The sequence below is a fragment of the Carassius carassius genome, chromosome 12 (genome assembly GCF_963082965.1).
Source record: "Carassius carassius chromosome 12, fCarCar2.1, whole genome shotgun sequence".
Lineage (NCBI taxonomy): Eukaryota > Metazoa > Chordata > Actinopteri > Cypriniformes > Cyprinidae > Carassius > Carassius carassius.
The window spans coordinates 3,136,725-3,162,301 of NC_081766.1; the positions used below are offsets into that span (position 1 = coordinate 3,136,725).

General features: G+C 37.4%; 1 protein-coding gene across 1 annotated transcript in view; it reads left to right on the forward strand.

Moving 5' to 3' along the window:
• The window catches only part of LOC132154468 (guanine nucleotide-binding protein G(q) subunit alpha-like), a 46,380-nt gene that overhangs the window by 15,063 nt on the left and 5,740 nt on the right, over positions 1–25,577 (forward strand). Inside the window, exons 2-4 of the mRNA XM_059563032.1 lie at positions 18,169–18,353; positions 19,171–19,325; positions 22,856–22,984. Coding sequence (XP_059419015.1) covers positions 18,169–18,353; positions 19,171–19,325; positions 22,856–22,984 — 469 coding nt within the window. The remainder of the gene's footprint in view (positions 1–18,168; positions 18,354–19,170; positions 19,326–22,855; positions 22,985–25,577) is intronic.

Below are 25,577 nucleotides of genomic sequence, written 5' to 3' on the forward strand. Positions count from 1 at the left end.
GCATTTTAGCCTCCCATTAAGCTGATTACATTTCAGACTGAACAACCGGCTCCTTTTCAATTCATAAGTATGAATTTGAATTGACCAAAACACACATTTAAACTAAAACGACAGGAACCAGAATGTATTGAATTCCAAGAGCTTCAACAGGAATTTTAGAAAATAAAAAGTACTGTTCACCCAAATGTAAATTCTACCGTCGTTTAATAACCCTCATGTTTTTCCAGATTTGTATGACTTTTTTTTTTTAATGAATGGGTTCAATGTTTGGTGAGTAAAATGACAGAATTTAAATTTCTGAGCCAACTATCCTACTATATTAGGTGTTTATCCACCTTAGTCCACAAATCTGTCTATAAGGTTTCTAAAACTTTCAAATATCAGGCCTTTTGAATTTTTATTTTACAATTTTAAATAAGGCTGTCAAGTCAACATTCAAAGTTTGCGTTGACTAAACAAATTTCATTTTTAAGAATTACATTCTTTGAATTAATACATTTCATTAAATTACAATTAATTGTAATTAATGTAATTAATTTCAATTCTGTTTGCCATTTACTATGTCAGTTCAAATTCTGAAATTCCAGAAACTCTAACAAAGCAGTGTGCGCAATGTAAACACTGGAAATTGAAGTTTCTGAAGACGTTTTTTTTAATGCTGACATTTGTGGACAACAGTGACATCATGAACATGGTTTGTAATAGTTGTTTATAAATATTGAGAATGCTGGAATCTGACAAATAGCTTTTTGACTATGATAGTGAATGCCGGGTTGTATTGTTGTGGTCTACTGTTGTAGGTTTAATTACATGTTTTTAAGTTTTAGGAAGTATTTTGTTTGTTTGACATCAGGAAAAAGGAACTTCAGTTGACGTACTCTTTGGCACAGTTTCAGCAATTCCTTGCCTTGCATTATTATTCCAACATTTGTATTATCATATGGAATAACTGTAGGTGTGGACAGATTTTTTTTTAATTTTTTTTTGGTCCACATTTATACAGATATATTTTCGTATATCTGTGGAAAGGTTCTCAATTGCACTAGAGATCGACCGATATGGGTTTTTCTATAGCCGATGCCGATGTTTGGAGGTCAGGGTCAGCCGATGGCCGATATGTGCTGCCGATTTTCCCTTTAATTTTTCCCCTTCATTTGCATGCTAAAATGTCACACTAATAATAATTGGATGCACAACATTTCTAAACTTATCATGATTTATTGAGCACTGACTTGAACCATCTTTCAAATCTTAATTTTGTGCACTGCACGGTATTAAAATAAAAAATGGATCCAAAGTTAACCAAAAAAAAAAAACAATAAACTGACCAGTTATGAAATATATAAAACAAGTAATATATATGCAAGTCATTCATTTACATAAAAGTTTTAGAGCATTTATCAAGTAGAATTTTTCAAGTTTGTTGGAACATAAATGTAAACTGAAATATACATTTAAATAAATAAAATTTTAGAAATGAAAAATCAAATCAATTTGATAAATATAAAAAATTAAATATATAAATAATAAATAACAGTAGTGCTGCAAACACACTAGCAACCAGCAACATTTGTGTTTGGTATAAATGACACAGAACATCTAAAGTGCATTCTAATTTTAAACTTAAATCGCAGTCTGTTCATTATTAAAATAAAGTACAGACAACCAAACATTTAAAAGGTTACACTGGTCAGTTTAAATAGACCGTAGTATACCGGTCCACTCTGCTGTTATGCACGTTTTTACTCATGTGAAGAGGATGATCTTTCCGTCTAGTTTACATTAAAAAAATAAAAAATATTATAGTTTAACATTCAGATACATTGCGAATATGGAAACATTTGGATATGTGCAGAACGAGACGTGAGCAATAACCTCCAAATACATCTAGTAAAACCCGCGCTCGCTCGTCCTCGTATGGATCGGATCATTTTTCGGATCAGCAAAAAAAAAAAAAAAGGCCAAGACAAATAAACATACGTTTTGTCTTTTTTTATTAACATTAAATTATTAAATTAAAATATATGAAATCAACTTAAAGTGCACATGGCATAATATCTGCTTTTTAACATAATAACCGGACTTCTCATCTCCCAGTCTGCTGTGATGAAGTGAGCAGTTATCGTCACAGAGCTCTCCGTCCCACTGGACGTCCACCCGTCTGTCGTGAGCGCAACAGAGGATGCTCGGGATAGTTCATCCACAACTGTTTTCTTCTGTTCATAAAGATCTGGCACAATCTTTTCGCTGAAGTGGGTGCGCGACGGGATGTCGTAACGTGGCTCTACGCACCTTCACAGTTTTACACTCTAACCTCTTTCCTTCATCATTATATCTGACAGGGAAGCCAAAATGCGCGGGGCGTTCAAGCTCCTCCATTCCTCCGCTCGCCTTGACGACTGAGTGTGGACTGAACATGCGCAACTTTTTTTTTTTTTTTTTCATCAATCCGCGGGTCACGTGTGTGCCGAACCGAAGATATTGATCAGAACGGATCACGGATCAATGATGATCCGTTGCACCACTACTATAGTGTCATTTGAAAACATTGCAGTTGCGTTTTTAAAATGCAACAACGAGCACCACGAAAGCATTTAAAGAGGCGCATTCAGCGGTCTCCTTGACGGGAAACAGTGAACAAAGTAAAATGATCTCCAACGTATGGCGCGCTCTCTTCATTTTATCAAATGATCATAATCACATCTATTCATTTTACAGTCCTGCTACTAGCATTTTATTCAGACTAAAAGCCCTTTAATTTGGGTGAGAAAGCTTTTTTTTCCAAGTGGCTTTTGCACATAATAATAATACCGCTGCAGACGCATTTTGCAGCATTAAAGTAATTAATTGATCGTTAATTTAAACAACGATCGATCATGGAAATTATCGAATATTGACATCCCTAAATACAAATGAGTTGGACGGAAAACTGGTTATTGTCTGCATCAAACCATGCTTCCGAACAAATGTGATTCACGGTTCTGGGCAGCTCCAGGACAGCTGTCTTTCCGAGCACGGTGCTGTCTGTGAGCGGGGCGGTGTAACGTCAGAGACAATTTACTTTGGTAACGTCACGCTGCAGTGTTTGTCAGAGCTGCCAACTTCTCCACCCCATATACATAGTGAAATTCTCTGACTACCTTTATCTCCCAGGACTGTTGTTGAATCTTCCAAAAGTTTTGGCTTCACATGCGGCAGCAGCACTTTCCACCACACCAATAACACGGGGCTGCCCGCCGACGTGCCTGACTTTAAATCGGCGCTACTAAACACGGATATCGGCCGATGGCGATATATTAAAAAATGACAAATATCGGCCCGATATATCGGCCGACCTCTAAATTGCACCCTCACCGAATTTGCCCTAGAATTTTTGTTAATATTCGTCCTGCATCCGATCACTCGCCTGTCAGTCCTTCAAGGTTTGTATCAGAGTTTTGCATGACAGTGGAATCCTGAAGTGTCCCTAACGTGATCTACGCTTTAATGAGGCTGGATTTTAATTGGCCATGAGTCCCTGCTGTTATTCTTACATAATCAGCCCCCATCCTAACCAGCCTGTAGAGAGCGCCGTTGACAGAATGCTCATGCTGCCACACACGGCATCTAGAACCAAACGGGGCCAGGGGCTCTCGGAGGAGAGCTTAGTGAGAGCAAAGCGATGCAGGCTATGGTGCCTTGCCTTTACCATGCTCAGAACAAATTGTGAATATTTTCATCCCAAACCTGCCTAACAGTTAGATTTCTTTGAAAAGAGTCTAATTTTCATTGACATGCATATATTTATAGACATATTCTCTGTTACCCCTGATGAAATTCTTCAAGGAGGTTGACTGACCTGAGTTCGTCCGCTGCTCCCCCTGTGGCAGTATTTATAGAACCAGTGCCATTCTCCAGCAACACCACAGAGACCTGCAGGGATGGATGGCACACACATGTCATTCTTTATTGCTCCCTTTCGTTTCATAATTTTTCTTCTGTTTAAGCTCAGCCGCATTATATGACAAACAGATATTGGGTGGCAAAAAAATATGACTTTGTATGGTGACTGAGTATCTAATTATACACCGCAAACCTCGAATGGTCTTTCCTGTCAGCCATGTTGTATGCATACATTTCCTTTTCTGATCCTTGACACATTTAACGGATCAATTTCCTCTCAAAGTAGACCAAAGAAACACAAGCCCACTAAAGGGAAGGAACAGATGAGAGAGTGGGAGCTTTTAGCACATAGTTGTGGAATACAGGCAGTATCCTTGCCATCTCATTGTTAGCAAGCTTTCAGTTAATAGTATGCTGACACATAATCGCAGATGCTCGACTGTATACTGTACATGCTCACATCCCAATCAATTCAATAAAATGCAGAGTTTGAACTTGGAGTGATTTGCTTCTTTGTTAGGCATTGGCTTATTGCTGGTGTAATTTGAAGGATACTTGGTGTTTGTCTACAGGTTTGATGGCAAGGCCTATAACCATCTGGTTACCAGGGCTGTGCTTCATTCAGAGCTGAATTGAGAACTCTTCTCTAACTTCTCTAAACTGTCATTCTAATTTAACTTCCTGTGTGTTGTGGGCAGTTCAATTTAAATTCACACTAATGAGCAGAAAGGAAGCAATTCTGAATGTTGCAAAATCCTGCTGGTTACTATCATGTGTTATGTTTTAGATACTGCTCTCCAGCATTGAATGTTGGTGCATGGAAAATATCTTTGCTTCGGTATTTTTGTCTTGTTTTCAAGTAAACATGGCATTTTAAATAACAAAACACAAAAAACAAAACCAAAGTGCAGAAACTATTGGCCAGCGGGGTTGGAAAAATCAACTTGTTTTCCCTTTTTTTTTCTTGTTTTTTTTTAGCCTACAGATCACTAAATTATGTTACAATTTTCTGAAAATAAGACTTTCGAAATTTAGATTCTTAAGTAAATTATTCTTTAATTAGTTTAATTAGTCTTGAAATTAGTTTTTTTTTTTTTTAAGGATGTTTAGATATGCCAAACATCTTAGCTTTGCCGTTCCATCAGCTAGACCAGAACTGTTTTAACTAGTGCAGACAGGCATTCATTTTTTTTAACCACATTTCGTGTTGATAATGCTTTCACGTTGTCGTCTTGAAGAATGAAGCGTTGAATCATTGTTTTGTTTTTGACAGTTACTGTACATCGTCTTTGTAGAAGGGAAAGACTTCTTTAATTGTTATTGGCTCTGTCCCTGCAGCATTTCCTGTTTTGCTGTAGTAGCATTGAGGCATGGAGTGTCCCTGGTTTTCAGCATTTCCCTCAGTCACTTATAAAGAACACAGAAGGAACAGGAGGCGACTCTACCAGTCTACAAGTAGCCATTCATTTACATTACATTCCATCCAGACGGCTGCTATAACTAGGAATCATAAGGCAACTAGTGTGAGGGACCGCATGCTTCCTCCAAAATGAGGACTTTTTAAGGCTAGTAAAATAGTCTATGGTTCCACTAATAACCTTTTAAAAAGAGACATTTTTGTGGACAGTACGTCCACATAACATACTTACATTTTGTTCAGATATTATTTGATTTAATTATTATTCTTTTGTTTTGCACTCCTTGATTTTTGTTTTGTTATGGAGTTTGACGGTGGTCATGTGATTCTAGAGATGGTTGTTTGTACTTGTTAGTTTATCGTCTCTCTGTTCATGAAGCAGGTAATCAAGTGTCAGAAGCATGTTGAAGTTTGGAGGGTTTTAAATTGTCTTGTTTCTATTAGTAAAATAGCATACGTCTGTTATGGTCCCCGTTACATTACCTCTGTATTTAACATTATTTAGTGCTATACCACACATTAAAAGTGTAGTTTTTGCAACCAAAAAAGTAATTGTTGCAACCCACCGTAAGTTAATGGTAGTATTGAAAGGAACTAAAACAGCCTATGACCATCCAGTTTGTAGGTAATGCTTTTAATCTTTATACTTTAAATATGTAAAACTGGTACCTCATTGTGCAGGTGGAGCGGATGAATCTCAATTACTGATTTATACATTAATTCTATTATTAAACAGAATTAATGTTAAAAAAATAAAATTATATATATATATATATATTATTTTAATGCCTTTTAAGACGTTGCTTAGGCTCACCATTGCTGCATTTGCTTGATCAAAAACATACGGTAAAAACTTTTTTTGAAATATTGTTACAGTTTACATTTTAAAACAGAATTTTTTCCTGCAAGGGTAAGACTTCAGTGTCATGTGATCCTTCAGAAGGATCCAGATTTGGGCTTTATTATTATGTTCTATGTTAGCCTGCTGGATAACTTAATATTGGTAATAAATCAGCAGCCCATATTTCTCGAGTTTTGATCCAATGGGATTTTTTGTTTTAAAAAGACATACTTGAAGTGTTTAGTTGGCTGAACTGTTGCCGTCATGTGACATTTAATATCACATCTCTGCAGAATTAGATCCATTTTTAATCCACATTTATGAGTCAAGCTATGAGACTCGTTGGCCTTTTGCTGAAAGTTTGCTGCACTTTCGATTTTCGATTTCACATAGTCAAATAAAATAACCAAACACTTCCTTCTTGAATCATGTAAACCTCAGAAGGTAATCTCTACCGCCCATGCAAATTCTGTGGCTGCTGTTTATCTGATACACATCTCAAACACCTCACTGCGGTTACGACTTGCTGCAAATGGCCTACTGGCTAGATTTGCATGCTTTCCAGGAGCAGCCGTGTCACTTCCCCCTCACGGTCTGGGTGTCTGCAGTGATTCAAACCTGCACTGACCGTAGGGTTAGTGTTACATATGGAGGAGGGAGTGCAGTGGAAGTGGGTGCAGCCTGTTGTGCGCTCAGATAGCTTCATTCTGCTGAAATGCTTTATTAAAACTGAGCCGCCATTGCTGTTTGACCCCAAGGTTGTTTTTTTTTTTTTTTTTTTTTTTTACCAAATCTCTCCTCCTCTTCCCAGCATCAAGTCCTCGCTTGACTGCAGTGAGGTGATGAGATGCAAGTGCATTTGTTTTATACGTACACTCGGGGGTTGACGTGGTGGTTTGCAGCGGGGGGGGGATTTGGCCTGTTGCAATGGCAACAACACAGTTTCTCGGCTCTGTCCACCCACAAGGTGCTCGCAGTGTGATTGTTGCCCCCCAAACAATGACATGTTACTGAACAACAAACTAAAATTAATATATTTGCTACTGAATATATTATGTGTACTAACATGCAGAAGTTTGTGGTCAGTAATGTCTTTGATCGGTTTTATTGATTTGTTTTCTTGCCAAGGCTACATTTATTTGATCAAATACAGAAAAACAGTAATACTGTGAAATATTACAATTTAAAACAACTGTGTTTTATACATTTAAATTATTCATGTGACACTAAAGCTGAATTGTGTTTTCTTCAGTGTCACAAGTTCACAAATATATTTGTAAATATTAAATCATATATTAAATATTAAATCATTAATTGGTCATACAGGAAATGTTATTAATTAATTTGAGAAAACCAAATGTGCAGTCTAATGCACTGTTCTATGTGCTTCCAGTGTAGGCAGCTTTTATTATAGTGGGAGTGATAGTTTATGCTATCTAGTTTTATCTTGAGTCAGCTGATCCAGACTGAGTCATTGTTTTGGAACTTAACATTGTTAGTATTCTCGTCCATTGACGAGAATTGACATATATGAACTATTTTTATAGTGCGATGTAATTCATTCACTATCAATGGAGTGAGTGAATTTACAAAATTAAGTCACCTGATAAGTCATGTATCTGCTTCCATTGATGTTTTTTTATTATTATTATTATTATTTATTTATTTTAATTTTTTTGCTATGTTATAGCGGTGCTTTTCATTCCCCCAATAAAAGGTACAAACATACTCTTTCCCTCCCTAGTTGTCCTCCAACAGAGCCGGTTGTCTAGTCCTGTGTATGGTTTAGTAAGGGAGCTGAAGCCGAAGCATGACCGCAGGCCTGCACTGTACCGGCTGGAGACTATAATAGCTGCCCCCTTATTTCTAGGTTGCTTCAAAAAATAGCATAGAGAAACATTTGAGTTATGAATATGCCTAATACAGGATGAGGAGGAGGGCCGGCTGTTCAGAGGAGCTAAGTGACTGATTTAAGAGGAGCGTCTGTCTGTCCTTGTACACAAAGCAGAGTGAGAGGACGGAGATAACAGCTGCCGGCTGCTGGAAGGGTGGAGTGTATGTTGGGGGGGGGGGGGTGTTGTAATCTTGTGACAGGGTCACGAGAAATAAATCAGATGTTTTAAATTATTCTGTTTCTTTTCCTCGGCACATCTGGGAAGGGTTTGGAGGAGGATCCACTTGCTTCATGAATGAAGGAGTGTGTTTAGAGCTCTTTCGGAGGAAACGGCATATTTGATTTGATGTGAACAAAAACAGCGCTGCGAGCGACAGAAGTACAGGACGTTGAGTGTCATGATGGCCTGAGGTCACGTCTAAAATCACCACACTTCAAATCAGCGATTAGTCTGTGTCAAATAGCCACTGATCAAAGCCTATCTATCTATCTTATCTATCTATCTATCTATCTATCTATCTTACCTATCATGGTTCAATATGTACCTCTGTATTTTAACCATGATTTTCAGTTCGGTTTGGTTCTCATGGCTTGGCACATGTTTTTTTTTTTTTTTGCAATTTAAAATTACATTTTTAAACAAAATGTGTGCTTCAGACTTATCCCTTAATAAAACATGAACAAATACATGGTGAACTACTGTATTTATTAAAGTATTTTTATTATCTGACATGAATTTGACGGTTAAATTATTTATTTTCTTAAGCAAAAAAGAACTTTAATTGCAGCCAAAAATCTAACATCGCAAACTAAAAAATGTATTTTAGTTTTACAATATAACTGTATAAAGAAAACTGCAACAAATAAGTCTAGGAATATAAAAAATGATATATTAACCCTCTGGAGTCTTAAGAGTATTTTTGGGGCCTGGAGAAGTTTTGTCATGCCCTGACATTTGTGCTTTTTTCAGTTTCTTATAAATATCTAAATGGGTAAAGTCTAATCTCACTGTAATCAGCACAAACTGGGCTATAATAATATGTGAAATGCATGCATGTACATGATTGTATTTTTGAGAAAAAAATGTTATGCGTGGTTAGTGAAAAACTAAAAATGTTAAATCACTTGAATAAGGCCATAAAACACATAAAGAACAATGGTTCCCGGGATTTTTGAGAACAGGAGCTTGTAGCCTAGAATTTTTCTTTCTAAATTATGTGAAAATCATCTTGTTTACTCACTCACAGAAAACAATATATTGATTAAAATTTTCTAAGACACTTTTTGTTGGTAAAAGTCATATGCGAGTAGGCGTCAACTATCATGAATATCATTGTGATTTACACCTGAGAAGACAAAGGCCCGCATAATGAGCTGCATAATGAGCCATTCAGTCATCTGTGCCACTGAGAGGGAAGAGTTACAAGAAATAATGTGAGGACAAAATCTATATAATTTTATGTTTGTAGTTTATTTATAATATATTTAATTATCCCAAAACATACTTTAATATCCACTTGGGGGAGCAGTTAAACAGTTTATCAGGAACAATCAAAGCTGACTTTCAAACTAATTTTTTTGCATCATTACAATCCTCACACAATCCTTCAGAAATCCTTTTAACAATCTTATTTTCTACAAAAAAAACATTTATTGTTGTTATTATTATCATTATTATTATTAATGTTGAAAAGAGCTGAGAATATTTTTTAGGTTTTTTAGGGGGAATCAATTGAAAGAACAGCATTGTTTTTACATTTGTTACAGTTATCTATTTGTTACATTTATATTATTTACATCAAGCTTTTGAATGGTTTAGTATTGTATGTTGTTATTGAAACTTCATAATGTTTCACTTGATTGATTATACATTTAGTCAGGAATTATAGTTTGGAAAAAGTCTAACTAGTAAAATGTTTACACGTTATGTGAAAACTAGTACAAGTATATAAATAAATAAAAAGAGACTTACTCATGTTTATGAGCTGAATAAAGTGCTTCATTCTTTTTTTCCTGAGGAAATCCATTTCTCAAATCCTCAACCACATCACATCTTTTTGGGGTGAATTATGTCTTATTCCTCATCGCGAAGCAAACAGTAAAATAAAAGAACTTGAAGAACAGTCGTGCTGCTTTTTCTTCTGTGTGGGCGTATTCGAGCCACGCGCTTCAGTTTGAATCTGAATAGCGCGTTTGGCGCGGGGGCGTGGTCACATTAGATATAATGAAGAGAGACATGAAAAACAGACATCGCGTTGTTTTCATATGGATTACTTTATCACAGAATATCAATTTTCAGCACCGACTTGGTAGTGAAGTGGCAGAACTTGTGTCATCCCTAGTCGCCGTTTTACTGTCTGGTTGGTCCAGTCTGAAATACTGCTAAACAGCGGACGTACTGCTAACCACTGATCTATAATATAGCAGTGGCTTCACTGTCTGTTGGCAGTTTAGAACGCGATGAGCGATCCAGTCATATATAGATCAGTGCTGCTAACGCGTTTTCATTTCTTCTTCGCTGCTCTAAACAGGGGTTGCTTGTGGCAACACAGCACAACTTCCTGTGTTTGCAGTGCATTCTGAGCAGCGAAGAAGAACCGTGCAGCAGTTAGGCAAAGCTAGCGGTCATAACTAGGTCTTGAAAATGGTATCGGATCGGTATATGGGTTCATGTACTCGCCGATGCCAGAATTTGTTGTGGTATCGGTGATATTTCCGATACCAGTATCGGAATCGGAACAACTCTAACTGCAAGTACTTTTTTCAGGCAGGTACCCAACTGATTTACTAGAAAACTGAAATGAGATGTGCCAAATTTCACAGTATACTGTAGCAAGTGATTTTTCTGATTCTTCCTTCTGTAACAACTCCTTCACGAGAGATCCAGCACTGAGAGATGCTGATGCGTGTAGCATTTCTGTGACCGAAACTGAACTACGGCAAGCTAAGGGGTGGCATTGTTACTATAGCAACCAAATGACTGGCACTTTGAATGCAGATTGTTTTTCCTTTGAAGCATTGCAATTGTTTGTTATCAACCTTTTACTCACACATTCATAGAGGTATAGAAGAGTTTGTGCGGCAGTGCCGGATGTTTGTCTTTAAGATTTCCCATTTCAGTTGAAAGCATTGTGAACATGAGTCTTTTTTGGGTTAAAGGTGTGTGCTGAATGAGGAATTGCCTTTTATCTTTACCTATTGTTCTGACAGATTTGAGATTTAATGGATCTCAGTAATAGAATGTAACTGAAAGAGATTATTATTGATTTGTAATAATGTAGATTGAAGCTTTAATGAGGAATGCTAATCCTATTTAGATCTGACTTTTGATTGGAGACCTTGGTGTTTTGGCAGATCTGAGCACAGTTTGAGACATTGTTGAGATCTCTTCTGAAACTCTAGAGAAGGCACATGTGAGATTCCTGGGGTCTCTTTTCATAGGTTAAACAGAAGCAGGAGAGACTTCAACAAAAGTCTCCATTTAATCTCATTACTGTCTTGGAGAAGCAAGTTTGGATTTATTTATCTGTCTTTTGGGGGTTGTTGGACAGGGCTGAGACATTCAGAGATGGGAGTGAATCATATACTCATTAGATACTTTTGAGAGCTACAACAGATCTATTCAATATCAGACATTTCTAGAAAATTCCCTGCTACCTGAAATGAATCATGGGTCATTAGAGCCCAATCTCATCTGTCTCTTACCCAAATAGGCTCTGGGCTTTGTTTTGATGAGCATCCGATAATAAGCCAGGAGTCTCTTGGCCTTAATGCATCCCTATATTTGAATAAGATGTTTTTTGTGATCGGGAAAATCCCCTTTTCAGATGCTTTCAGCGTTCAGGACATTTCCTGGTTGTGCGAGCAACAAAGATCCGATTAGAAACATTGTGGTGTGTTGCTCGGTTGAAACATATTGACACCAGGTTGCACATAAGTTTTGATCGATGCACATATAATGTAATTTAATGCAGTTGGATTTGCATCTGTTTAATATGGAAAGGAAACCGAGTTTGACCTGTGAAACTTGAAGCTCATTGACTCTCCAGAGATTCAGCCTTAACATAACAAAATCAGCACTGACCCATTAAATACCAGCTTGGGTTGACCTCTTCGTTTTGCTTTGGAACAGCAATGTACACTTATCTTCTCTCTTGGTTAAACCTTGGGTGTTGCTCAGTTGTGTAATGCATCACGTCTTAATGGGTTTCCATTTTGGACCTGCTGCACAGTCAGTGTGTTTAATGCATGAAAACACTGAGAGAAAAGACAAAAATAACATTAATTTTGCTTCTCCTAAAAGATCAATAAGACTTATTTCTATAGTTTTCTATTTGGTACTTGATATTTGCAGAGATACAGTTGAATTTGACCTGTATGATTTTGTTTTTTTAATAAATGCATATGCACATTTTTATAGGGGCAGTAACTGCACTATAATGTTTTTTTTATCAAACAACCTTTTCTCTATGATAATCACCTGTTTTAAGAGTTTTTTATATGCAAAATAGAATTGCCATTTGTCTGCGTTTACACTGCAAAAGCCTAATGCACAGATCTGTTTTTTAAACGTGTGTCATGAAACAATGATTTTTCTATAATTCTGTACTTTTAGAAATTGTAAGAATTAAAATTTTAAACTAGACAAAAAGATGTTAAATTTTACTAAGTGTATATATAATTGCCATTGTGCCATTTAATGGCACCAGTTAATTAGAATAAAACAATTTTAGTTAACATCCATAATTCATGAAAATTTTAGCTTGTAATAGGTTGACCCTGCACAATAAAATGCAGCCTTTTTGTTTAAAGAGAATGTTTGTTGCTCTTTTATAGAATAAAGTGCTCCATTAAGTGAAAGTGATGCTCTGTATTACACTCATTCAAGTGAACACACAGACAGCAGTGAGTAGTGAACACACACACACCTTGAGCAGTGGGAGGCCATTTTTGCTGCAGCACGCATGGATCAAGGGTCTCCCCTCATTCGTGGTATTGAAGGTGGAAGAGAGCTCTGGTCATGCACTCCCCCCACATACAATCCCTGCCAGTACCAAGACTCCAACCTTCGACCTTTGGGTTACAAGTCTAACCAATAGGTCAATGCTGCCCATGCTCTTGACCAGCAATGTCTTTTAAGAAACAAAATATAACATTTGTGCAATGTAAAAAGCAAATGGGTGTGAAAAAACGCTTCATATAGGGAGTTTGGTAGTTGGGGTTGCAAAATATTGTGAAAACTCAAAAGTTGCATATAGAGAAAATGTTTGGAAAAACCTGTAGTTGTGCTTGTGGATAAATGGATTTGCAGCACAAAAAAAATCGCTTTCAGTAGCTCTGCTACTAAATTTATTTCAAAATGGCAATCCATATACAGCTATGATCAGCTGTTCCTTCATCTTGGCTGAGCTTTCAACGTTGTTACGGAAAAGGATGAAGCTGAATGTTTAGTTCTTGTCACATGACCCGCGGTGCGCTTGCGGCATTCTGAAAAGTTAAAATGTTTTGAACTCGATGCGGTGCGGACGCGCCTGGAAAAAACGAGCACGTCGCACCACGTGCGCATCGCGATCGCATCGCTTCCATTATGAGCGCGCATACCGCGCGCCTACATTGGAAATAACAAACTTGAGCGCGCAAAAGACGCGATATGTGAATGGCCCCTAAAAACTGCGGTCTTCTACAGTACTTCAAATATGCCGTGGAGAATCACAGAAAGTGACTGAATTCAAGAAAATTGTTGCGGCATCTCTCAAGCAACGAATAAACACTGCTAACTTGGAGAATGCAGTGAAAACTCCTCTTCTCGCATCCGCCCTAGACCCTCGGCACAAACATCTCAGGTTTCTCGAAGAAAACATGAGAAGAAAAAAAAAAACTTTTTTGAACATTATCAGAACATTTTCCTTGATGCGAGTGATGCGGATGCAGCCGCCACCACCAACGATGAAGAGGATGCAATGCCCACTCGTCGGAAAAGGCTGAACCAGTTCTTCAGCGATGATTACAGAGAGTCCTGCCGAGACGAGTGGGAACAGTTCTTGCTGGAGCCATGTATTCCACCAGATGAGGATCCCATTCAGTGGTGAAACAAAAACACGAAGCGCTTCAAAAAACGTAGTCTCTTAGCACACTGTTATTTGTGAGTCCCGCCAACATCTGTGCCGTCAGAGCGCGCTTTCTCTGCGGCTGGCCTTATTGTTAACAGACTAAGGAGCCGACTTTCCCCCGATCATGTTTACATGCCCGTATTTCTTAACAAGAACATGTAAAACAATAGAAAAAAGATTTGCTGACAGTTTAAAAGTTTCAAAGTTAAGTGTAGGCTACGTTCTACAATAGCCTAATTGCTTCAGGCTGCTTTTTTTTTTGCTTTTAATCTATGCTTTTGTTTGTTTGCACGCATTGTTAAAGGTTTCCAGCTACAAAACACGATGTGTAATGTTCAAGCTTATTGTGTGTAAATGACGGAAACAATAAATGTTGCTGAAAAATAACAACTGTCTCATTAAATTAAATTTAAATAAACGAATATTCGAATATAAATTTTTTGTGAGCGCAAATATTCGAATGTGATATTTGCGGAAAACACCCATCACTACTCTTGCACCACATTTACCTTCCTCGGAGCCTCGACATTTTTCCAAAAACTGAGTAGGATTTGGCTTTATTTGTACAGAATAGGGATGGGCGTTTTCCTCAAATATCACATTCGAATATTTGAGCTCACAAAAAACGAATATTTGAATATTTATTTAAATTAAGTTTAATGGGACAGTTGTTATTTTCAGCAACAATTATTGTTTCCGTCATTTTGAACAAGCTTACACACAATAAGCTTGAACATCACACATCGCGTTTTGGAGCTGAAAACCTTTAACAATGCATGCAAACAAACAAAAGTAGATTAAAAGCAAAAAAAAACAAGTGAACAAAGAAAAAAGTGAACAAAGAAAAAACGTAAAGCAGCCTGCAGCAATTAGGCTATTGTAGAACGTAGCCTACACTTTGAAACTGTCAGCAAATCTTTTTTGCTTTTTTTTTCTATTGTTTTACATGTTCTTGTTAAGAAATACGGGCATGTAAACATGATCGGGGGAAAGTCGGCTCCTTAGTCTGTTAACAATAAGGCCGGCCGCGGAGAAAACGCGCTCTGACGGCACAGACGTTGGCGGGACTCACAAATAACGGTGTGCTAAGCGAATAAGTTTTGTGAAGCGCTTCGTGTTTTCGTTTCACCACTGAATGGGATCTTCATCTGGTGGAATACATGGCTCCAGCAAGTACTGTTCCCACTCGTCTCGACTGGACTCTCTGTAATCATCGCTGAAGAACTGGTTCAGCCTTTTCCGACGAGTGGGCATTGCATCCTCTTCATCGTTGGTGGTGGCGGCTGCATCCGCGCCACTCGCATCAAGGAAAATGTTCTGATAATGTTCAAAAAGTTTTTTTCTTACTACTTCTCTCATGTTTTCGTTGAGTAACCTGAGATGTTTGTGCCGAGGGTCTAGGGCAGACGCGAGAAGAGTTTTCACTGCATTCTCCAAGTTAGCTGTGTTTATTCGTCGCTTGAGAGATGCCGCAACAATGTTCTTGAATTCGGTCACTTTCTATGATTCTCCACGGCATATTTGAAGTACTGTAGAAGACCGCAGTTCTTAGGGGCCGTTCACTTATCGTGTCTTTTGCACGCTCAAGTTCGTTATTTCCAATGTAGGCGCGCGGTATGCGCACTCATAATGGAAGCGACCCGGTCGCGATGCGCTAGCGGTGCGACGCGCCCGTTTTTTCCAGGCGCGTCTGCACTGCATCGAGTTAAAAACATCTGAACTTTCCTGAATGCCGCAAGCGCACCGCAGGTCATGTGACAAGAACTAAACATTCAGCTTCATCCTTTCCTGTAACAATGTTGAAAGCTCAGCCAAGATGAAGGAACAGCTGATCATAGCTGTATATGGATTGCCATTTTGAAATAAATTTAGTAGCAGAGCTACTAAAAGCGATTTTTTTTGTGCTGCAAATCCATTTATCCTTTGCTGAAATTTCTGCGTCTTCATGGAGAGAGCGCGTCATTGGAAAATGCCTCAGGAGCGCTTCTGCCCGAGCGCCTTGGAAAGAAGGAGAAAGCGGCGCGCCTAGCGTTTTCCATGCGGTTTTAGGCGTGATATGTGAACAGCCCCTTATTCATTCATTATTTTTTGCTTGCATCTTCAAATATGCCGTGGAGAATCACAGAAAGTGACCAAATTAGGTTTTGTGAACTTTTTTTTTTTTTTTTGCGAAATTCGAATATCATTTTTACTTATCGAATAATTAGAGCAGAACGAATATTCAAATGTTCGACTATCCATGCACACCCCTAGTACAGATAGGCTCACGCCTCGTCGCTGATCGGTTCACTTCCTGCAGTAACAGAGGGGATGAAGGACTCCTCTCATTCTGAAAAAGCGGCCTTTCTTTGAAATCCTCACTCAGCTGAACTGAGAAGCAAAACAGGAGTGTTATGTAACAAGAGAGAGGGACGGAGAAAGAGCTTTTAATTGTGAGAGGGGATGTTTTGTTTGAAAGGTTTGTAGTTTCAAAAAAAAAAAAAAAAACGGCATCTTTTGATATTGTTGGTGTCATTCAATAGGTTTGTGTGTCCAACACCTCGTTGCTCTTTAGAAAACCTGCTTGAAGAGTTTCACCTCCTTCTATTGTGGCTACAGTGTGAGAGAAGCCGCTTTACACTCATAGCGATACCACAGAAAAGCCATTTTTGGTTCCACGAAGAAACTTTCAGAGAGCAGTTCTTACCATTTTTTTCTGTGGAATGAAAAGATTGTTTGGACGTTGAAGGTTCCTCATAGAACCATAGATGCCAAAAAATAAACTTTATTTTTAGGAGAGTAGATGGGAACAGTCAACCTATTACAGTCTACTTTATTGTGCTCTTTGAAGTGATTCATGCTATTTTATAGGACTTCCTGCCTCTTTTCTCATTGAATACCCTGTTGCAGAATTCAAATGTGAGCGTCATTTCATGTTGACTTCAGTCTGTGTTTCAGTATGAGGGCAGGCTGCGTGTGTGTGCGTGCATGCATGCGTGTGTGTGTGGGCGAGTTCATGTGTGACAGATCATACGAACCCTTTTGAAGTTCAGCCTGAACACTAGGCTTCAAAGACAGTCAACATTGTTTAGAATGTTTTTTTTTTTAGATTAAAATGCGTTGAATTAATGAAGCCCAGAGGTTCCAAAAGTATTTTGTCATCTGAACCTCTTACATGTCAAATATATAAAGTTCCCCCTTAAATTATAAGTTGATATTTCAGTGATGTAACAACATATTTGCATATTCATGGTTCTCTAAAGTTAGTTAATAGTTAAATTGCTTGGTTAAATATTTAATTTAAATATTTTAAATATATTACTGTTGTAAATTACAGTTGAACTGTCAAATAAAAAATGAATATTTGATTATTATAAGCAATTAATTTTACACTACAATTTACCAATATTTGTTTCTTTAATTTTTCGTTTTCAGTCATTCAAACCCTCGAGCTTTTTATTTTGGCTGAATATTGGTAGAATTATGGAAATGTGTGAATAAAGTCTACCTAGTTCACATTGCAGTACCAAAATGCATGCTAAACTCATATTGCATACAAACATAAAGCATTTACTGTGAATTGAGACTCTTAATTATATTGTGATTTCTGTTTTCATTTTGGTTTGTGTTGCCCCATCCAGTTCCTCTATGAACCCACAAGGATTCACAGACCCCCATTTGGGAAATGCTGATTTTAAACGGAGCATAAAACGAACCAAGAAGTGTGCTGGTCACAAATTAAACAAGTAAAATAAATCCCATAAACTTACACTGAAGTGAGCCATGCTTTTTTTTTCTGTTTGAAAATGGATCTGCAGCTAACATCGCACAGGCACATATTTGTTTCATTAATTAGAAGTGGCTCTTTTCCCTCAATTGAATGGGTTTTTGTTGTTGTTTAAATAATTTCCAAGTGTCCTGATTTGCTCCCACACTGTGACCCAAACCACACATGTGAACTGATGATTATGAATGAAGGATGCTGTACCGATGGTCTTGAACGTAGATCAAGAAACCTGACCTCTGACCTTTCCCTCTGCTCTAGGCACGGGTGAGAGCGGCAAGAGTACTTTCATCAAACAGATGCGTATCATCCATGGCACCGGATACACAGACGAGGACAAACGCGGATTCACCAAACTGGTGTACCAGAACATCTTCACCTCCATGCAGTCCATGATCCGCGCCACTGAGACCCTGAAAATTGGCTTCAAGTATGAGCAGAACAAGGTAAGAATGATTCATGTTGAATATTTTAAGCTAGACAGGGTGAAACTGATGAAAACATGTCTAGGATCATGTTTCACACCTAAATCATACAGGAAGTTGAAGATAGGGCTGGGCGATATATCTAACGATATGATCATGCGCATCTAATCAGTAAATCTGGTACTGTGATTACCACTAAATCACCATCACCTGCTTTTAAATGGAGCGGCATTTAATAGACAGAGCCGTAGATCACTGACAAGCTACGCAATATCGCATTCATTATCCCAGATGAATCGTCTTCGATAATGAACTCGATATTGCGTAGCTTGTCAGTGAGATATATCGCCCAGCCCTAGTTGAAGCCTTTGTTTTTGAGATATGACAAATGTAGCATAACATCACTTGCTGACCAATGGATCCTCTGCAGTGAATGGGTGCCGTCAGAATGAGAGTCCAGCTGATAAAAACATCACAATAATCCACACCACTCCAGTTAATCATTTCAATCAAATCAAAAAGATTTTTATAAAAGGAAGTCTATATTTTAGCTGCTGTAACTGGTTGCCATTGCTTCTTACCAATCATTTTAACCATGAATTGGTTTTCACCATTCATACTTTTGCTTTTAATGTGGCAAATGAAAAAAGTATAAATATTCCATGTGGTCTCGGTATTAATAAGACATCACGCATAAGAGAAGCTCCATTATAAATACAGAAGGATCAGAGTATGTTTAAAACAGGTTAGATCGAGTATTGCACATCTGCACTGCTGTATATTATCAAGTTTTCTCCATTGGTTTTGCCTTAAACTGTTCATCTGCTCTGGGCTGCAGGCAAACGCCATGCTGGTGAAGGAAGTGGACATTGAGAAGGTGTCGTCATTCGACCAGCCCTACGTTAATGCCATTAAGATGCTGTGGACAGATCCAGGCATTCAAGAAGCCTACGACAGACGCCGAGAGTATCAGCTGTCAGACTCCACCAAATAGTGAGTGTATCGGTCATCATTTTTTAATGTGTAGAGTATGATTATTAATAGTAATATATATACACACACACACACACACACACACACACACACACACACAGTAGGTACAGAAAGTATTCAGACCCCCTTAAATTTTTCACTCCGTTATATTGCAGCCATTTGCTAAAATCAATGAGTTTTCCTCATTAATGTACACACAGCACCCCATATTAACAGAAAAACATTTTTGCACATTTATTTAAAAAAAGTATTCAGACCCTTTGCTAAGTATTTAGTAGAAGCACCCTTTTGATCTAATACAGCCATGAGTCTTTTTGGGAAAGATGCAACCAGTTTTTCACACCTGGATTTGGGGATCCTCTGCCATTCCTCCTTGCAGATCCTCTCCAGTTCTGTCAGGTTGGATGGTAAACGTTGGTGGACAGCCATTTTCAGGTCTCTCCAGAGATGCTCAATTGGGTTTAAGTCAGGGCTCTGGCTGGGCCATTCAAGAACAGTCACAGAGGTGTTGTGAATCCACTCCTTCATTATTTAGCTGTGTGCTTAGGGTCATTGTCTTGATGGAAGGTGAACCTTCGGCTCAAGTCGGAGCACTCTGGAGAAGGTTTTCGTCCAGGATATTCCTGTACTTCGCTGCATTCATCTTTCCCTCGATTGCAACCAGTCGTACTGTCCCTGCAGCTGAAAAACACCCCCACAGCATGATGCTGCCACCACCATGCTTCACTGTTGGGACTGTATTGGACAGGTGATGAGCAGTGCCTGGTTTTCTCCACACATACTGTTTAAAAAGTAAGGCCAAAAAGTTATATCTTGGTCTCATCAGACCAGAGAATCCTTCAGGTGTTTTTTTAGCAAACTCCACGGGGGCTTTCATGTGTCTTTCACTGAGGAGAGGCTTCCTTGAGGAGAGGTAGTTCCTTTGTCCTCATGATTCTCATTTGCTCTGACATGCACTGAGAGCTGTAAGGTCTTATATAGACAGGTGTGTGGCTTTCCTAATCAAGTCCAATCAGTATAATCGAACACAGCTGGACTCAAATGAAGGTGTAGAAACATCTCAAGGTTGATCAGAAGAAATGGACAGCACCTGAGTTAAATATATGAGTGTCACAGCAAAGGGTCTCAATACTTAGGACCATGTGGTATTTCAGTTTTTCTTTTTTTAATAAATCTGCAAAAATGTCAACAATTCTGTGTTTTTCTGTCAATATGGGGTGATGTTTGTACATTTAGGGAAAAAATGAACTTAAATGATTTTAGCAAATGGCTGCAATATAACAAACAGTGAAAAATTTAAGGGGGTCTGAATACTTTCTGTACCCACTGTATGTATGTGTGTGTGTGTGTGTGTGTGTGTGTGTGTGTGTGTGTGTGTGTGTGTGTGTGTGTATTTATACTTTTGTGCATGCTAACAATCTACATGAAATCAAAAATGACCCCATTTACGTTCCTGTGTTCCACGTGTCCCTGGTGATATTGTGAATGATTAATGTTGAATATTATTTCATTCATTGTAAAACATTTCTGGAATATTTTTTTCATGGTTTACTCCTGAAGTCATTCCAAACCCGTATGACTTTATTTCTTTCGTGGAACACTAAAGGGTTATGCAAATTACAATGAATGAACTGAGGCTTTCTGGCTTGCAAAAGTTTGATTTGACTCTTGTACTCTAGTCAACTCAACTCGTATGTTAGCTGTGTGTGGGGAACAGACTGAAATTTGAGCTTGTAATCAGTCAAATTCAGTCTTTAATTCTTGACTCTTAAAATAAGTCTTTCAGTCATCCAATTTGCAAGGTGATTCAACTGATTCTTTGAAAAAAAAATATTTTAAGATTTTATAAGGTCATTTTAAATTCTCAATCGCACAACGCTATTTCTCATGAACTCTGAACGAGAGCAATTTTCAGTGAATAACTTGCACAACGCTATCATGTGACTTCAGAAGATTTACAACATGGCACATGAGTCATATAGACAAATTTTATGATGCAGTTGTCCTGTTTAGAGCTTGAAAGCTGGTGTTCCTATTCACTGTAAATTACAAACACAATACTTAAAACATTCTTCTCAGTTGTTCCATGAAAGAAAGAAAAGTCAGATATGAAAAGATAGGAGGGCAAGTAAACAAATTGTTATTAAATCTGGAAAAAGAAGGGGGGGGGTCAATTTCTGTTTAAAAACAACATGCTTTTTAGTTTGTGCAACACATACAAATCAGTTCACGTCTTAAAGACGGTTTTCTTTTTGTCAATGATGTTGCGTCCATGTGTCTGATGATCTAATTGAAGAGTTTGGTGGCAGTCAGTCTTGCCCCATTTCTTTTACTGGCCTGATATGGAGTTTGTTCAAGAATCATTGGCATCAGAGGGATTCACACCCCCTGCTGGTTTGTTGGGATAATACAGATCACATCAGTACAGTTGGAATATCTGGCTGAATGCAATCAATTGAACAGATTGACACAAATTATCACTATTTAATAAATTGACACTTTATTTATACAAATGTAACCACATTAATACACAGCATTGACAAACTACAGAATTTGATATCTAAATATCTTGCTACAAAATCCAAAGGTATTGAAATGAATCAACTGAACCATCTGAATGAACCAGTTCACTCAAATGAATCAGACTTTTCCAGCACTACATATGAGAAGATGGGATATTCTACAAAAGCATTTTGCTTATTGATTAGGTTGATGACTGCAGAATATATTGTATTCTAACTGGTTAAAAAACGGGTATATTTTAGCTTAATTGCTAAAACAATTGTCAGGGATGCATATGGACCTATTTCATTTAAAGTATTCATTTTTAAGATTTTGACAGCATTTGCTGAATTAAACATACAACATAAAGAGGTCATGTGACAACACTATAGCCAGAGTACTGCATAGTATGCAATGTACATTATGCATGTTGCATGTTAAATTCAGCAAATGCAATTGAGGAATAATTGTTGTTTTGTTTGCGCAATATAAAAGTAAGAATCTTTTTAACAAAAATCGAACGTAAAAAAAATTACTAACATTGATTTCTTTATTCGATGAATATTTTTTATTTGAATTGCATGAAAGTAATGTCGCAATGCAATTAAAATCTTAAGTGTTCTAAAAACATCTTAATATTCTTTATCCAGAATATAGTTTCTCATTTCTTTTGATTTTGGATAAGTTGTTGGCAATTTTCATGGTGTTTTCCTTCTCATTCGACATTGTTCAAATAAGACAATAAAGAGATTTATGGTTGCATACAGCATACTATTTCAGAAATATCAGACGGTATGCATTGTACATCCTGAAAAAAAAGTTTGACCAGACACACATCACAATTGTCTTCCCTATTTAGCCATTGTGTTTTTTTAGAGTGTCTCACAAGACAGCGTAATGAGCATCCTCTGAGATCTGCTGATGGGAGACAACATCTGACTCTCAAGAATTCTGCTGGAAATATTCTTTACCAAACCACTGCTTGTGATATAAAGGGGTTAATGATGTCTCTCCTTCTCTTTCTATAGCTATCTATCTGATCTGGATCGTATCGCCGAGCCCTCCTACCTTCCCACCCAGCAGGATGTTCTGAGGGTTCGAATCCCGACCACAGGGATAATTGAATACCCATTCGACCTTCAAAGCATCATTTTCAGGTAGAGGACACGGACCAATTATTCATCAGCTTCCATTTGAAATTCAGGAACTAAGCACTGAATGTAGGTTAGCATTTAGAATACATCCATGGAGGAGAGTTATTAATATTTTCCCAAGCTGAAGCAACTTTCTAGTGTGTGACCTACAAAGATGCAGTCACATCCCGCATCAGTCAAAGTTGTCTTTGCTGCACTTCTGTAGGGTAATGTAGGGTTTTTCAATGATTTTGACAGAAATGCTCACCAAGGCTGCATTTATATGATCTAAAAATACAGTAAAAACTGTAATGTTGTGAAATATTATTACAATTTAAAATAAGTTTTTTCTGTTTGAATATATTTTTTAATAATGTAATTTGTTCCTGTGATGCGCAGCTGAATTTTCAGCATCATTACTCCAGTCTTCAGTGTCACATGATCCTTCAGAAATCATTCTAATATGCTGATAGAATTTCTGATAGAATTTAATTTGCTTTTGAAAACATCATTATTATTATCAGTGTTAAAAACTCTTGTGCTTATATTTAATGTTTTTAATATTTGTTAATATTTTATTGAAAACCTTTATTCCCAGTATCTTTTGATCTATTGAAAGTAGGGGTGGCACGGTTCGGACATTTCATCCCTCACGGTTCGGCACGCGCTGGAAACACGGTTCAACTTAAATCTGACAAAGCATCTGTTATCTGGTTTGCTATGAATAACATGTAGGCCTAAATCAAACAGGGTTCAGCTAATATGTGACTCTTGTATTCTGGAATATGAGCAGTCATTTATTCCGTCATCACCCGGGTGCTGATAGTGCGTGCTCACAGATGAGATCTGAACAGCACACGTTAATATGAGTTTAAACTAAACTCATTTAAGCTTTGTCAGTTTAAACATTTAAGAGCGAGAGGACGCGAGCTCACGCGCACAGTGAGAAGAATTGTGCATGCGCTCACCCAAAGCGTGCAAACCTGCATCTCAGAACGTGCGCAAATGTTAAGCGCTCTCTGAAGTATTGTTTAAATGGACAAATTCTGAAAAAAATTATGTCAAAATGCCCGTCTTAGTAAGTATCCTATAGCAGACATAGCCGGCTGAACATAGACCTACTGTATCAGTGCACTGGTTCAGTGTATTCTCTTAAAGTGACAGTCTTAATCCAACAGCAACAAAGAAATCACTCACTGCTCTTGATTAAAAAGCTTTTGTAACTTTAATAAAGAATAATCTTTAATTTATACAGTCCAATATGCAATGCTGTTTTACATTTGAATACTTTATTCACTTTCTGTACCTAAAAACTTATGCTAGACCTACCTAAAAAAACTGAAAATCACTGTTTATTGTTTGTATCTTTACTCTATTGTATTTATTTGTGCTGTTGCTTGTAGTTGGATAGAATATTCGTCCTTTTTTTTTTTAATTATAGTTTTTCCATAAACATGGCACATACCGAACTGTACCGAAACGTGACTCTAAAACCGTGAGGCAAACCGAACCGTGAAAAAGTTGAACCCTGCCACCCCTAATTGAAAGTATTATTTATTTATTATTATTACATTTATTTGAAATTTAAATCTTTTGTAACATTATAAATGACTTCAGTGTAAGTTTTGATCAGTTTAATGCATCTTTGCTTGGTAAAAGTATTAATTTCCTTTGAACTGTAGTGAGCACAGGGACATAGAAACCCCTTGCTTATTAAAAGATGTTCATTATATTTGAAAGAAGTTTCTTTTTTTCATGGTCGCAGTTTAAATGACTCCAAGCAGAAGTCTTTTTTGCATGGTCGCTGTGGTTAAACAAATGCACATGGTAAATGATAATCCCACCATGGTTAGCATTTACCAACTTCCACTTTAACCCTCTGGAGTCTAAGGGTATTTTTGGGGCCTGGAGAAGTTTTGTCATGCCCTGACATTTGTGCTTTTTTTCAGTTTCTTATAAATATCTAAATGGGTAAAGTCTAATCTCACTGTAATCAGCACAAACTGGGCTGTAATAATATGTTAAATTATTGTACGTACATGATTGTGTTTTTGAGAAAAAAAAATGTTATGCGTGGTTAGTGAAAAACTAAAAATGTTAAAACACTTGAATAAGGCAAAAAAACACATAAAGAACAATGGTTCCCGGGATTTTTGAGAACTGGAGCTTGTAGCCTAGAATTTTTCTTTCTAAATTATGTGAAAATCATCTTGTTTACTCACTTACAGAAAACAATATATTGATTTAAATTTTCTAAGACACTTTTTGTTGGTAAAAGTCATGAACAAATTAAAGAATTCCATAAATGCCTGATATGTAGTTTATGCAGCTTGGTTCTAAGAAATAGAGACCAACCATGTAAAATAGTCCATCAAGTCCTGTCCCAATAAAGGCGTAACTTTGCCTGAATTAATATGCAGCCATGAATGAGCACATGTTGGAAATAAGTGCTACATTTAATTCTCTCACTGTGTGATAGTATGAAAATTCAGCAAAACACACAAGATTATTTCTGCCATATTGACTCCATAAATGATTACCATCAGCTGTGTGGTTTTTTAATCTCTGTAAAACTGTCTTAAACCCTCACGCACCTCACGTCGATCTTTTCATGTCT